At 47.7% G+C, this 15,745-nt stretch overlaps 1 protein-coding gene across 2 annotated transcripts in view; it reads left to right on the forward strand.

Moving 5' to 3' along the window:
• glra3 (glycine receptor, alpha 3) overlaps positions 1-6,037 on the forward strand; it is a 116,160-nt gene extending 110,123 nt beyond the window's left edge. The window contains exon 9 of one of the 2 annotated variants that reach the window (XM_070979224.1): positions 3,068-6,037. In XM_070979224.1, coding sequence (XP_070835325.1) covers positions 3,068-3,397 — 330 coding nt within the window. In that variant the 3' untranslated portion in view covers positions 3,398-6,037. The remainder of the gene's footprint in view (positions 1-3,067) is intronic. The other variant, XM_070979216.1, reaches the window with a different exon arrangement.
• Positions 6,038-15,745: the final 9,708 nt, after the last annotated feature.

Genomic DNA, 15,745 nt, shown 5'->3' on the forward strand with positions numbered 1-15,745 from the left:
GGTGAAGCTGATATAGTCAGTAACCAAGACTACATCAACTACATCACCAAGTTCCACGCCAGTTACAACCCTGCAAACTTGAAGCATAATAAGACTGGGAGGCACAGGTCATCCCATGGAGAACACCATGTACACCCTGTGTGGGAAAAAAGGAGTGCCATGGATGGGGATAAGGCTCTTCTGCAGTGTGCCCCAGCCTCTCTCCATAAAACAGCACTAAAAAGGAGACCATCTACCCACATAACACACTGTAATAGAAGGTGCCGTCATGCTCTGGAGAGTGTGCATCACTACAGGGGGCAGTCCTGAACTTTCCAAGCGCTCCCGGCTTCAACTGCCACAGCCTTGGGCCTATCACAGGGAGGTGGAGGATCGTGCTAGCAGTGAGTGTGTGTCTCTGCACCTTGGGAGCTTCCACGGTTTCTTCGTCAGCAGCTGCACCATTGTTGAGAACCAAGATGTGCTCATGCTTTCCAGTACCACCAAAATGACCATTAATGACCATTCTCTGTAAGCAAGTCCACACATGTCTGTTGACATCATTTGCAGCTAGCTCATAGCCTTCTCCACTGCTGTGTGAAGCAATGGTTCATCACTGCCCATGGGAAAGCTCAAAAGGACCAGTGCTGGCCGTGGTGCTGGAAAAGCCTGATAGTGTCAGCGTGCACGCTGAGTCGGAAACAAGTTGTGCTGAGATATCTCCACTAACTACTACTCAGTTGTGAGGAAGTCTCTTTTTTGTGTTGGAAGCATGTGTCTGTGTGAAATAAGCTACAAAATGCTCAGAAGGAGCATAAGCGGACTGAGAGAGAAGAAATTGCTCTCTAAGGAAAAGTAGTTGGCCTTGAAAAAGGCTGTTGCATTTCCTTTGCTCAGCTGGAGTGAGACACATGTCCCCCGCATCCTGTCATTGCTACTGATGCCAGCTTTGTTTATGAAGTGGCTTGGCAGGAAGGTTACGCGAAGGCTGCCGGTTCCTGCTGGGGTTTTGTGGATCCTGTGGAGATGCAGCTGCAGCAGAGGCTGCAGTGTGCTTATTCCCAGAGCAAGAATCTTGGTTCTGCTGATGAGGTACTGCTGTGCCCCAGGAGTTGTCCCTCTTCACCCTGTCTACCTGGTCAGTGCTTTATGCAAGTCAGCTGTGGCTCTCTGGAGAAGTGGTCCAAAACGCCTCTTCGAGGGAATGGGACAATCAGTCCTGATGTCATTTGTTAGCTCCAGGAAAAGAGCCTCAGGCTAAGTGGCCACAGCAAAGACAAGACAAAGAGCAGCTGCAATTGGCTGCAGGTTGTTCTGTCTGCATCACCAGGCCCCTCAGATCTGCTGCTTTTCTGATGATGCCTGTTAAGTCTTTGCCACTTACAGCATATGTCTAGCAAACTGATGTGGAGAAGGAAGACGCTGCTATAGAGCTCAACTGTGGAAACAGCCACGGATGCAGAGCCCTGTCCTCTTAATTATACACCAATGTCCCAACACGGAAATGGGAAAACCATGAGGAGACCATGAATTAATCATCTGTGCCTCATTGTGCTTACGCACAAAATGGGGCTTGAAAGTTGCGTACGCAACTTCCTATGCAAAGGTTGTAATTTATAAAAATAAACTTAGCGTGAGAATGTGCGCACCGGTACGCCAACTTTGATGCTTGCATACGAACATTTTAGAGACAGGGGGAACTGGCGGTGCAGATGGTGAGGTGGTGAATTGAAGCCAGATTGATCTCATACATTTAAATGTCATCACATATCAGACTTATAGACCCGCGTGATCATAAACACCCAAGTCTGCAGTGTTATAGATGTGTTCCTTTAGTGAGCCTACTACTGTATGCACAATGCTCATATATCATACTTCCATCTTCAAATGATACAGAGCGGTGGATGGCACTGATGGATTAGTATTAATTGTGACAAGGTGTGTAACAATCATTCAATTTGCTGAGTAAGCATATAAATAGTGCGGTGACACTCGTGCATAATGCTGCACAATGGATGCGCTGGCACTGCTGGAAGATCACGCAAATGGTAGGATCAGGATGGAGAGAAGTTTTAGGGACCACGGAGATTTCCTGGCCCATGATGATGACTGGCTAATAAGCCGATTTAAATTCTTTTTAATTTCTGCCACAGAATGCTCTGTGGCACTGGAGCTATTCACTGCTGTGACGACGTGCTGCCACTCATTTTTTTTTTTATTTTATTCGTGACGCCATTACTGTGACCACCAAACAAAATATCCTTTCTGGCCTCCACCTCACCCACAAGCACCTCGATTTCAGTCTCCGTAAAATTTCTTTTTCTTTTCTCTGCCGTGATCGAATGTAAAATGCCATTGATCAGCAGGCATATTTATATGCAAAGACATTCAAGAGGTACTTTGCATTGACCATTCATGGTAAAATGTGGGTGTGTCGGGGGCGGGATGTGAGGTGAATCCACCTGCGCAATCTTACTGGTGGAGTGTGATTTATAAAGGTAAAATTTAGCAGACAGCTTCAGAGCAGATGAACTTCTTCATCTTCACTTTTTCTTGACCTGTTGACTGCTTGATGCTAAACAAGATTTGGCAACAGAGCTCAGATCCTGACAGTGAAATATTGTGGGCGAGAGAGAGGCAACTATACAATGAGTAGTGACGGGGGGAAAAAAATCTGCATGACTGCACATACTGTACATGCGTGGGGATAAACCCAGTAGTGACAGCTCTTAGAGGGCAAAGCCTATATGAAGTATTAAATCGAGCACTACAACTTTTTTTAAAGGTCCCTGCACAGGAACAAATGCAGGCTTCAGTATAAGCAAATGAGCATGGAATAGACATATAAAAAGACAAATGTAAACGTCTGAGGTATCACAAATATGTATAGTTTTGACATTCCTGTGAACTTTTACATTTCTGCACTAACCAAGGCCATTATTGTTTATTTTATTTTATTTTTTAGCAGTATATCAGTTCAGCCTCATTCAGTGCTTTTCTCAAGGGCCCTCTGCAGTCTTAAAGAGAATAATAATTGAGCACTATTATCTGATCTGTGACCCCCTCCTCCTCCTTGTCTCCACAACAGGAAGGGGAAACGCATGAGAGCAGACTGACCTCCACAGGTGCTGTGACCCCCTCTCCTAACAACAGCAAGGACGCGAAGGCCAACACCAATAATACCGTTACTGTACTGAACACACCAGGAGCCACAGCAAAAACTACCCAGAATCCACCTGGAGCAGCAGCAGGTGGAGGGGGTAAAAGCACTGAAGAGATGAGGAAGTTATTTATTGACAGAGCCAAAAAGATTGACACTGTGTCGAGAGCTGGCTTCCCTCTGGCCTTTCTCTTCTTCAATATATTCTACTGGGTTCTTTACAAGATACTAAGACATGAAGATGTACATAAACCATAGAGAAAGAGAAGCATAGATTATTCATATACAGTATGTGTGCATGCACACACATCCTTGTACTGCTATTCATACATAAGGACACATCACTGAATACCTTTATTTCCCTGACCTTACCCTAACCTTGAGAACCATTCAGGATGACATCACTTTCTAAAAATATCCTGTTTCTGATGTCATAAAACTGGAATCAGAAAAATTCACAAACAATGTACAGAAACACAAAAAAGCTAGATCACCCACCACCCTGTGCATGGTAGCAAGGATAGGTGGAGTGTGACAGTTACTCTGGTTTATATCTGACTAAGTGCTTAGTGGATAAAAACTAGGGAAAGTGTGGCCAAAGATGCTGTATAACAACCAGATTACCCATTAAAAACTGTGGCAATGGTATGAAATCATATAATCTTCCTGTCTCCTAAGTGGGTGTGGTTTCCTGTCCCCATATTCACATTTGACATTTTTACTGATAGACTATTGCTTGTCTGTGTCAAAACGATACAACCTGACACTGTACAAATTTAATGTTTTCGTGCCGCTCCTTTTTATCTGGTAGCATAATATGTTCATGAAAATGTGCTGCTGAGACAGACAAGTTAATTTTCTCCTTATTTGCCATTTTAGTGTCAGAATATTTGGAAAATATATGGCTTGTGAGAAACGGGTCCAAAAAAATTAGTCCATATCTGTGCTTATGTTCACTTCTCCCATTGAAGGGAATAGACTCAGGACCTATCGTAAGTCTCCTAAAGGGGCATGTCAGTGGGAACACCTGTGAGACACAGATACAGGAAATGACTCTTCAGTGCACCGCATCATTTCTGAACCATATCTGCTGTGGCCTTTACCTCCTGTAAGATTCAATAGAATCATCCTGGTTGCCAGAACACAAACACGGTGGCTACATCACAGATATAGAATATTTCATGGAACTTTGGGCCTTTTCAGTTATAAAATGTCTTAGTTACACTTTCCACCTTTCCACACCAAAATAGAAAGGCATCAATCTCTGGGAGATGAATGTGCTCTGTTTATGGTGATTTATGGTCAGGAGTTGCCCTGGACCAAAGTGATGCACAAAGGAAGAAATGGACTGATTGATTGGTCAACCAATATCGCCATCTTCAGTTTTCTGATGGTAGTGAGGCAAATCAGTCAATAAAATCAGTGTTTTTACTTGAAACTCTGCCAAAACTTCACAATATCCCTTTAATAACACCAGAAAGTGGTTGTACTGAAGATTCCACCTAAATTCATGTCAGAGTGTATATATTTTTATCAAATTTTTAGTTCTTAATGAATGACATTTATTTCTTGTACTTGTACTCCTTCCCTGAAATTGTGACTGTGAGACATTCGCGCAACTTTTCCATACACTTCAAGATTTAACTGTGACAGAGACCTAGAAAGACTTGAGAAACAAAGGGGATTGGATTAATACTCCACCCCATTTACAGACAGTGAACAATGAAAAAGCTCCATATATGGGAAAACAACAAGTATGGAAGAATTTCATTGCAAAAATCAACCATGATAAGAACCTGCAATCGTGGCTTTGATCAGCAGACAAAGAACTGTAACAGACTGGAGATGTAGAAGACTCCTCAAAGAAATGTTAGGAACCACAAGAGCACTCATACACAGACACACACACAAATTCCACACTTTTTCCTACTCGTGTCTTACAACTCAGCTGCAATGCTGGGTTATTCTGAGTACATTTGCTGGCTTTTCAGAAAGCAATAAGCAATGGTAATTTAATATATCGTAATTTTAGTCACATAGATTTTTATAGTACATCTGAAGGAACCGGTGACCTTCTTGCTATGAGGCACACGCACTACTTGCTGCTTCACCGTGCTGCCCCAACAACACCTCTTTGCCAAAATCATGCTTCCGAAGCAGGCTATTGCATTACTCATTGCACTGTGAAACATGGAAAACCATTCATTGATGGCAAATATCTGAGGCTCAGAGGTTTTGTTTCATCGCTTACCAAACAAAGAGACAATGAAATAAAAAAAGGACATTCCAATGTCAGCCAAAAGTGCTGAATGACACAAGAGCCTGCTCAAGTACATCCCCCAGATAATACAGCTCAGCAGAGGAAAGCAAGGCCAGGGATCACATTAACTGGTAGACATCTGTTTATTTGTCGCACACATGCAGTTGCATAATGAAGCTCTTTGGACAGGTCTTTTTTTCACCTCAGATGTGGATGTTTTTGTAAGGGTGACAGCATTCTTGCATAGTGCTCATCTTTCTGTTTGTTACACTTAATTCTTCCTTTTTGACATTTGCCACCATTGCAATACTGTATATATGAGGGAAAGTCATTGAAAGCAGCATGCTGAAATGGGAACTGTGTATATAATTAACGATAGGGGGTTCAAAACAAAACACAACTACTGTAATAGTTAAGTTTATTGTAGATGAAAAAGATTGATGATTTCACCTCAGATGTGGATGTTTCCAGAAGAATGACAGCCTTTTTGCTCTCATATATAATTTATATATTTATAATTTAAACACCTTTCTTACAAGAATTGTATTTACAGTAATTATAATGTCCTGATTGTGGTAGAAAAATGTTTAAAAATGTTTCCATGCATGTTGCCTATATGGTTGGAATAAAATGGAATTAAATAAATTTAAATAAAAATTAAACTTATTGGAAGTATTGATATGGCACATTAACAAGAAAATTTAAAAATGGTACTTCATGGCCTATGTGTTTTCTGCCTGTTCAGAATACTTAAATCAGTCACTGTAAAATTTAGAATGTGTATTGTTTGTGTAGAAATCACACTGAAAGGATAAAGGGAGAAGTAAAATTCCTTGTTTTGTGTCTCTGACCAGCCCCATTTCCTGAAAATTATATTCATATGCAACTCTTTTGCATTAACTATTCACATTGTGGAGGAAACCCAATACATGATAAAACACAATTTTAACAGCTATTATGGACATGTGGTATGTATCAGTTCTTGCAATTGCTAACTCAAGAAGAATTTGGTATATTTTGTAGTTATACAATCAGATCATCTGTTGCAAAATCATTGTTGGTTTATGAAATTGTGATTCAGGAGAACACAATTTCACTGGAATTCAGTGTGTTTTCTAGTAAAGCACTTGGCTCTAAATTGAATTCCTGTCAACTGTTAATCAGCAGATACTACAGAATTCAGACAATATGTTTTTGAAGCACTGGGGTAGTCTCTCTCCTGAGACACTGATAGAAATTTATATCACACAAAGCGTGGTGCAGTGATTGTACAGGTTGAGCCCGTTTCCTACAAATTACATTTAATTCCCTGCCAATGTATTGAAATAACTGAATAACTCAAATACTTACTTGAAAGTCACTTGAAAGTATTCAAGTTTATTTAAAATAGCACCTTTCAAAAAGCAAGGTCATAAAATGCTTCACCAGAAAAAAAAAATCGCCTCAAGCAGCCATTCTGGGTTCAAGATCCTCTGCGCTCAACAGAAGGAGGCAGCTCAATGGGCCAAAATTAATGCTGCAAGCAACAAGTGTGTTTCAGGCATCACATATACTTGTTTCATCATCACAATGGCTGCAGCATTTGAATGTGGCTTGAACTAAAATGTTCAGGAGGTTGCACAGGATGTCTCCAATGACTTTAGTCAGAATTGCTCAAATGTGTATTATGAATAAGCAAAGATGTGACAGACCATGCCCACTCACACCAAATAATATGAAACTTCACATTTTGGTTAATACTTGTCCTCTGAGCATGCACACTTACCTTGGTGAAATTCCGTCCACTGGATTTTGAAGTGGTATGTGTGGTGCTCGCTGTAGGCCAAGCTGAAAATACTTTGGTTTGCCTATTCCCAGTCTTGTACCCAGAATTATGATGATTGGACAAATTGTCTCCTACTTGAACCGACAACTTACCATGGTGGAGGAGTTTGAGTACCCGAATAATCCTAGAGGCTATGTTGTCCAGGGCTTAATGCCCCTGGTAGGGTTTCCCAAGGCAAACAGATTTTAGGTGACGGGTCAGACTAAGAGTGGTTCGGAAGCCCCTATGAAGAAGAAGCAATCAAGGAAGCGTACGTCGCCCGGATTGATGTCACTGGGGCCCTACTCTGGAGCCAGGCCTGGGGTTGGGGCTTGCAGGCGAGCGCCTGGTGGCCAGGTCTTTGCCCACAGGACCCAGCCAGGCGCAGCCCGAAGGAGCGGCATTGGCCCGCCTTTCCGTAGGCCCACCACCTGCAAGAAAGATCAGAAGGGGCTGGTGCTATGTGTTATGGGTGGCAGTCATGGGCCCCTATGACCCAATCCCTGGACGATGACTCTGGCTATGGGGACATGGAATCTCACCTCGCTGGGGGGGAAAGAGCCTGAGCTAGTGCGGGAGGTTGAGCGGTACCGGCAAGAGATAGTCGGGCTCACCTCAACGCACAGTCTGGGCTCTGGAACCCAACTCCTTGAAAGAGGCTGGACTCTCTTCTACTCTGGAGTTGCCCATGGTGAGAGGCAGTGAGCTGGTGTGGGCTTGCTTATAGCCCCCCAGCTCAGCTGCCATGTGTTGGAGTTCATCCCACTGAGCAAGTGGGTCGTTTCCCTGTGCCTTCGGGTCGGGGATAGGTCTCTCACTGTTGTTTCAGCCTATGGGCCAAACAGCAGTGTAGAGTACCCGGCCTTCTTGGAGTCCCTGGGAGGGGTACTGGAAAGTAACCAAACGGGGACTCCATTGTTCTGCTGGGGGACGTCAATGCTCACGTGGGTAGCGACAGTGATACCTGGAGGGGTGTGATTGGGAGGAACGGCCTCCCCGATCTGAACCTGAGCGGTGTTCTGTTATTGGATCTCTGTGCTAGTCACAGTTTGTCTGTTGGGAACGTCTGGCGGAACCCGCTGTCAGGGAGGTCTTCATCTCCCACCTCCGGGAGAGCTTCGACCAGATTCCGAGGGAAGTTGGAGACATTGAGTCCGAATGGACCATGTTCTCCACTTCCATTGTTGATGCAGCCGTCCGTAGCTGTGGCTGTAAAGTCGCCGGTGCCTGTCGTGGCGGAAACCCCCGAACACGGTGCACACCAGAAGTAAGGGATGCCATCAAGCTGAAGAAGGAGTCCTGGCTGGCTCATGGAACTCCTGAGGCAGCTGACGGGTACCGGGGCCAAGCGTGCGGCAGCTCGGGCGGTTGTAGAAGCAAAAACTTGGGTCTGGGAGGAGTTTGGGGAGGCTATGGAGGAGGACTACCGGTCGGCCTTGAAGAAATTCTGGCAAACCGTTCGGCGCCTCAGGAAGGGGAAGCAGCGCTCAGGCAATACTGTTTACAGTGGAGGTAGAGAGCTGTTGACCTTGACTGGGGATACTGTCAGGCGGTGGAAGGAATACTTCGAGGATCTCCTCAATCCCACTGTCAGGTCTTCCGTAGAGGAAGCAGAGACTGGGGACTTGGAGGTCGATTCATCCATCACCTGGGCTGAGGTCACTGAGGTAGTTTGCAAGCTCCTCAGTGGCAAAGCACCGGGGGTGGATGAGATCCGCCCTGAGTACCTCAAGTCTCTGGATGTTGTAGGGCTGTCCTGGTTGACACACCTCTGCAACATTGCGTGGCAGTTGGGGATGGTGCCTCTGGACTGGCAGACTGGGGTGGTGGTCCCTCTTTTTAAAAAGGGGGACCAGAGGGTGTGTTCCAACTATCGGGGATCACACTCCTCAGCCTCCCTCGGAAAGTCTATTCCAGGGTACTTGAGAGGAGAATCCGGCCAATAGTCAAACCTCGGATTAAGGAGGAACAGTGCCATTTTCATCCTGGCTGTGGAACACTGGACCAGCTCTATACCCTCCACAGGGTGCTTGAGGGTTCATGGGAGTTTGCCCAACCAGTCCACATGTGTTTTGTGGACTTGGAGAAGGCGTTCAGCCGTGTCCCTCGTGTCATTCTGTGGGAGGTGCTCCAGGAGTACAGGGTTGGGGGGCCTCTGCTGAGGGCTGTACAGTCCCTATACAACTGGAGCAGGAGCTTGGTCCGCATTGCCGGCAGTAAGTCGGACCTGTTCCCGAATGTTGGACTCCAGCAGAGCTGCCCTTTGTCACCGGTTCTATTCACTATTTTTATGGACAGAATTTCTAGGCACAGCCAGGGGCCAGAGGGGGTTCGGTTCTGGAGCCAGCAGATTTCATCTCTGCTTTTTGCAGATGATGTTGTCTTGTTGGCTACCTCGAGCCAGGACCTTCAGTATGCACTGGGGCGGTTCGCAGCCGAGTGTGAAGCAGCTGGGATGAGAGTCAGCACCTCCAAGTACGAGGCCATGGTTCTTGACCGGAAAAAGGTGGCTTGCCCCCTCCAGGTTGGGGGAGAGTTCCTGCCTCAAGTGGAGGAGTTTAAGTATCTTGGGATCTTGTTCACGAGTGAGGGAAGGATGGAATGTGAGATTGACAGGCGGATTGGTGCAGCAGCAACAGTAATGCAATCGCTGTATCAGTCTGTCGTGGTGAAGAAGGAGCTGAGCCGAAAGGCAAAGCTCTCGATTTACCGGTCAATCTACATTTCTACCCTCACCTATGGTCATGAACTTTGGGTCATGACCAAAAGAATGAGGTCCCGGATACAAGCTGCTGAAATGAGTTTCCTCCGCAGGGTGGCAGGGTGCTCCCTTAGAGATAGGGTGAGGAGCTCTGTCACCCAGGAGGAGCTCAGAGTAGAGTTGCTGCTCCTCCACATCGAGAGGAGTCAGCTGAGGTGGCTCGGGCATCTCTATCGGATGCCCCCTGGATGCCTCCCTAGGGAGGTGTTCCAGGCATGCCCCACCGGGAGGAGGCCCCGAGGAAGACCCAGGACACGCTGGAGTGACTATGTCGCTCGGCTGGCCTGGGAACGCCTCGGGATCCCCCCGGAAGAGCTAGAGGAAGTGTCCAGGGAGAGGGAAGTTTGGGCATCCCTGCTCAGACTGCTGCCCCTACGACACGGCCCCCGGATGAAGCTGGAGAAGATGGATGGATGGATGGATGGATGGATGGATGGATGGATGGATGGATGGATGGATGGATGGATGGATGGACAAATTGTTAACCAGTAATAGTCATTTGCCTCAGCCCCATCTCTTGCAAAGTTTTGTGGTTGATGTTTTTCATCCCATCTTGTTCATTTATCATAGAAATGTAAATGTAAATGTAAATGTCTTAGTCTCGGTCCCTCACTGCTGTATACCCAGTTAGCTGTTGATACATTCAAAAATTAAAGTTCATTCATACATCATTCAGTCATCCATGTCAAACTGGAAATGCCATCACTGGAACTTCCCACCAGTCAGTTAGAATAGAAGAAGCCTTTTGGATGAGAGGTGAAATGTCTTCTAGAACCACAAGCAAGTCCAATTGGCTTTGGAAGCACTTAGATGTAACTAGCTGGCATTCATGCGGCACCATCTAAGATTACTGAAAGAAGTAAGTCTTTTGTCTGCATAGAAAAAATCTTAGATTTTTTGGTCCAAAAAATGGGGGCAAAACCATAGTATTTTTGTGAGGTGTATGTACCTTGAGGAAATCAGTGAAACACTGTCACTGGTTAGAAAGGAAAATCACATTCAAAAATCTAAAATACTTAAGAATACAGAGCTTCCAGGCTAAAATTTGCAAAAACACTGATACTAGTATGAATACATAGAATTCCTGCTGTTGGCCAAAATGAACAGTCACTCATGAATTGTTTGCTTTTGTACAGTTGACCCTAACCCAGGATCTGAATAAAATACTGAACAGCATTGCGGCTGGTTTGTGCTCTGTGCACGGCTAGCTGCACAGGAGCCTCAAATATTCTCATGTTTTTCATCCCATGTACTGATAGTAAACCTATATACATTACTGTAAAGGGCTAGTGGAGGATCCAATTGTAGTGCCAGCCAACTTACGGGGAATACGGGGAGATGAACAACCGGGTAACTGTGCCGTGCCAAGCAGAGAGCTGGCTCAGACGTTACTGTGATGAGAGCGGATCAAACACTGAAATCACTGACAGATTTCAGCGTGGTTGAAACCACTCTTGGAGAAGGAATATGCTCTTATTTACCACCGAGGTGGAGAGATCTGCACACCCGCAGACACAGGGATTTGACAGATGTAGTAGTCAGGAACAGGCAAGGTCGGCCAGAGATCAGGTTGGCAAATGAAGGCTGAAGAGTTTGGCATGACGCATAGACAATCTGGCATCTGAAAAGAATGACAGCGCTGCTTAAATACCCTCCTGATGAGCCTAATAGGCTAGGTGTACAGATGAACAGGTATCGGGCGTGGCTGAAGAGCTGCAGTACCAGGTAAGTGCTAGGCTGGACTGTGACACATTACAGTACTTATAGTAAATGGACCACATTTATATAGCACTTCATTAGTCTTATTAGTCTTAGTCTTATAATTATTCAAAGCACTTTACACAGCATTCACCAATGGCAAAGGCATTAGGAGCAATTTAGAAGAGATACGTCGACATAGGAACGGATCATCATTTACCATTTCCTACTAGCGGGAAATTAGATCCGCCTGGAGCTTTCATCATTCCTTAATGTTTGTTGCTGTGCATCCATGCTAAATCAAACAGTATGCATACAAACTATTCTACAGTTACTATTTATCCATCCATCCATCCATTGTCTTCCGCTTATCCGGGGCCGGGTTGCGGGGGGAGCAGTCTGAGCAGGGACGCCCAGACTTCCCTCTCCCTGGACACTTCCTCCAGCTCTTCCGAGGGGATCCCGAGGCGTTCCCAGGCCAGCCGAGTGACATAGTCACCCCAGCGTGTCCTGGGTTTTCCCCGGGGCCTCCTCCCGGTGGGACATGCCTGGAACACCTCCCTAGGGAGGCGTCCAGGGGGCATCCGATAGAGATGCTCGAGCCACCTCAGCTAACTCCTCTCGATGTGGAGGAGCAGCGACTCTACTCTGAGCTCCTCCCAGGTGACAGAGCTCCTCACCCTATCTCTAAGGGAGCACCCTGCCACCCTGCGGAGGAAACTCATTTCAGCCGCTTGTATCCGGGACCTCGTTCTTTCGGTCATTGACCGGTAAATCGAGAGCTTTGCCTTTCAGCTCAGCTCCTTCTTCACCACGATAAACCGGTACAGCGACCGCATTACTGCAGCCGCTGCACCGATCCGCCTGTCAATCTCACGTTCCATCCTTCCCTCACTCGTGAACAGGATCCCAAGATACTTAAACTCCTCCACTTGAGGCAGGAACTCTCCCCCAACCTGAAGGGAGCAAGCCACCTTTTGCCGGTCGAGAACCATGGCCTCGGACTTGGAGGTGCTGACTCTCATCCCAGCTGCTTCACACTCGGCTGCGAACCGTCCCAGCGCATGCTGAAGGTCCTGGCTCGAGGTAGCCAACAAGACAACATCATCCGCGAAAAGCAGAGACGAAATCTGCCGGCCCCCGAACCGAACCCCCTCCGGCCCCTGGCTGCGCCTAGAAATTCTGTCCATAAAAATAATGAACAGAACCGGTGACAAAGGGCAGCCCTGCCGGAGTCCAACATGCACCGGGAACAGGTCCGACTTACTGCCGGCAATGCGGACCAAGCTCCTGCTCCAGTTGTACAGGGACTGTACAGCCCTCAACAGAGGTCCTCCAACCCCATACTCCCGGAGCACCTCCCACAGAATGACGGGAGGGACACGGTCGAATGCCTTCTCCAAGTCCACAAAACACATGTGGACTGGTTGGGCAAACTCCCATGAACCCTCAAGCACCCTGTGGAGGGTATAGAGCTGGTCCAGTGTTCCACGGCCAGGACGAACACCGCATTGTTCCTCTTGAATCCGGGGTTCGACTGTCGGCCGGATTCTCCTCTCCAGTACCCTGGAATAGACTTTCCCAGGGAGGCTGAGGAGTGTGATCCCCCAATAGTTGGAACACACCCTCTGGTCCCCCTTTTTAAAAAGAGGGACCACCACCACCCCAGTCTGCCAGTCCAGAGGCACTGTCCCCGTCTGCCACGCGATGCTGCAGAGGCGTGTCAACCAAGACAGTCCTACCACATCCAGAGACTTGAGGTACTCAGGGCGGATCTCATCCACCCCCGGCGCTTTGCCACCGAGGAGCTTGCGAATTGCCTCAGTGACTTCAGCCCCGGTGATGAATGAATCGACCTCCAAGTCCCCAGTCTCTGCTTCATCTACGGAAGACATGACAGAGGGATTGAGGAGATCCTCGAAGTATTCCTTCCACCGCCCGACAATATCCCCAGTCGAGGTCAACAGCTCCCCACCTCCACTGTAAACAGGTTTGACAGAAAGCTGCTTCCCCCTCCTGAGGCGCCGAATGGTTTGCCAGAATTTCCTCGAGGCCAACCGGTAGTCCTCCTCCATGGCCTCGCCGAACGTACAACCGCCTGAGCTGCCGCACGCTTGGCCTGCCGGTACCCATCAGCTGCCTCAGGAGTCCTATGAGCCAACCGGGCCCGATAGGACTCCTTCTTCAGCTTGACGGCCTCCCTTACTTCCGGTGTCCACCACCGGGTTTGGGGGTTGCCGCCACGACAGGCACCGCCGACTTTACGGCCACAGCTACGTATAGCTGCATCAACAATGGAAGTGGAGAACATGGTCCATTCGGACTCAATGTCTCCAACCTCCCTCGGGATCTGGTTGAAGCTCTCCCGGAGGTGGGAGTTGAAAACTTCCCTGACAGCGGGTTCCGCCAGACGTTCCCAACAGACCCTCATGGTATGTTTGGGTCTGCCAAGTCTGTCCCGCTTCCTCCCCTGCCAGCGAATCCAACTCGCCACCAGGTGGTGATCAGTTGACAGCTCAGCCCCTCTCTTTACCCGAGTGTCCAAGACATACCGCCGAAGGTCAGATGATACGACTACAAAGTCGATCATTGACCTCCGGCCTAGGGTGTCCTGGTGCCACGTTCACTGATGGACACCTTTATGCTTGAACATGGTGTTCGTTATGGACAAACTGTGACTAGCACAGAAATCCAATAACAGAACACCACTCGGGGTCGGATCGGGGAGGCCGTTCCTCCCAATCACACCCCTCCAGGTGTCACTGTCGCCGCCCACGTGAGCATTGAAGTCCCCCAGCAGAACAATGGAGTCCCCGATTGGAGCACTTTCCAGTACCCCTCCCAGGGACTCCAAGAAGGCCGGGTACTCTACACTACTGTTCGGCCCGTAGGCCGAAACAACAGTGAGAGACCTATCCCCAAGCTGAAGGCGCAGGGAAGTGACCCTCTCGCTCAGCGGGGAGAACTCCAACACATGGCGGCTGAGCTGGGGGGCTATAAGCAAGCCCACACCAGCTCGCCGCCTCTCACCGCGGGCAACTCCAGAGTAGAAGAGAGTCCAGCCTCTCTCAAGGAGTTGGGTTCCAGAGCCCAGACTGTGCGTGGAGGTGAGCCCGACTATCTCTTGCCGGTACCGCTCAACCTCCCGCACTAGCTCAGGCTCTTTCCCCCACAGTGAGGTGACATTCCATGTCCCCATAGCCAGAGCCGTTGTCCAGGGTTTGGGTCGTCGGGGCCCCCACCCACGACTGCTACCCATATCACATAGCACCGGCCCCTTCTGATCCTTCCTGCGGGTGGTGGGCCTACGGGAAGGCGGGCCCACGTCGCTCCTACGGGCTGTGCCTGGCCGGGTCCCGTGGGCAAAGACCCGGCCACCAGGCGCTTGCCTGCGAGCCCCAACCCCAGGCCTGGCTCCAGGGCGGGGCCCCGGTGACGCCAATCCGGGCGACGTACGCTTCCTTGATTGAATTTCTTTCATAAGGGGCTTTTTGAACTGCTCTTAGTCTGACCTGTCACCTCGAACCTGTTTGCCTTGGGAGACCCTACCAGGGGCATTAAGCCCCGGACAACATAGCCTCTAGGATCATTCGGGTACTCAAACTCCTCCACCACGATAAGGTGGTAGTTCAAGTTACTATTTATTTATTTATTTATTTTTTACTGTTCTTCATTCTGATTATTTTGATTTTGCTTTGAAAAGTCTGGTTTTCATAACCACGGAACCAGTAACATAACTATCAAGCAGGTTTCAAGCAGATCTTTATAGTATAAAACAAATGCAAATAAAAGAGAAAGATACTGCATACATGAGTATGGTCCTGAATAATGACTCCAGTGAGTTGCTAGTTTGTTCTTACACCCTCTGATCCTTGAAGCTCCATTACTACCATGGTTCACTCACACAGGTGTTTTCACTGCCTCCTCAGGACTGTGTGGGCATGTTCACACTGTATCACGCTGCTGTTGGTTTTCTTCCACCAGATTATGATTTTCCTATGTAATCAACACGGTCTCCCAGAAATTAGGTTTGTAATACAACTCATTTTGTTACAGTTTTGGGAGTTTGCTTAGTCTTTTGTC

Source organism: Chaetodon trifascialis, chromosome 2, assembly GCF_039877785.1.
Source record: "Chaetodon trifascialis isolate fChaTrf1 chromosome 2, fChaTrf1.hap1, whole genome shotgun sequence".
In the NCBI taxonomy this organism is placed as follows: domain Eukaryota; kingdom Metazoa; phylum Chordata; class Actinopteri; order Chaetodontiformes; family Chaetodontidae; genus Chaetodon; species Chaetodon trifascialis.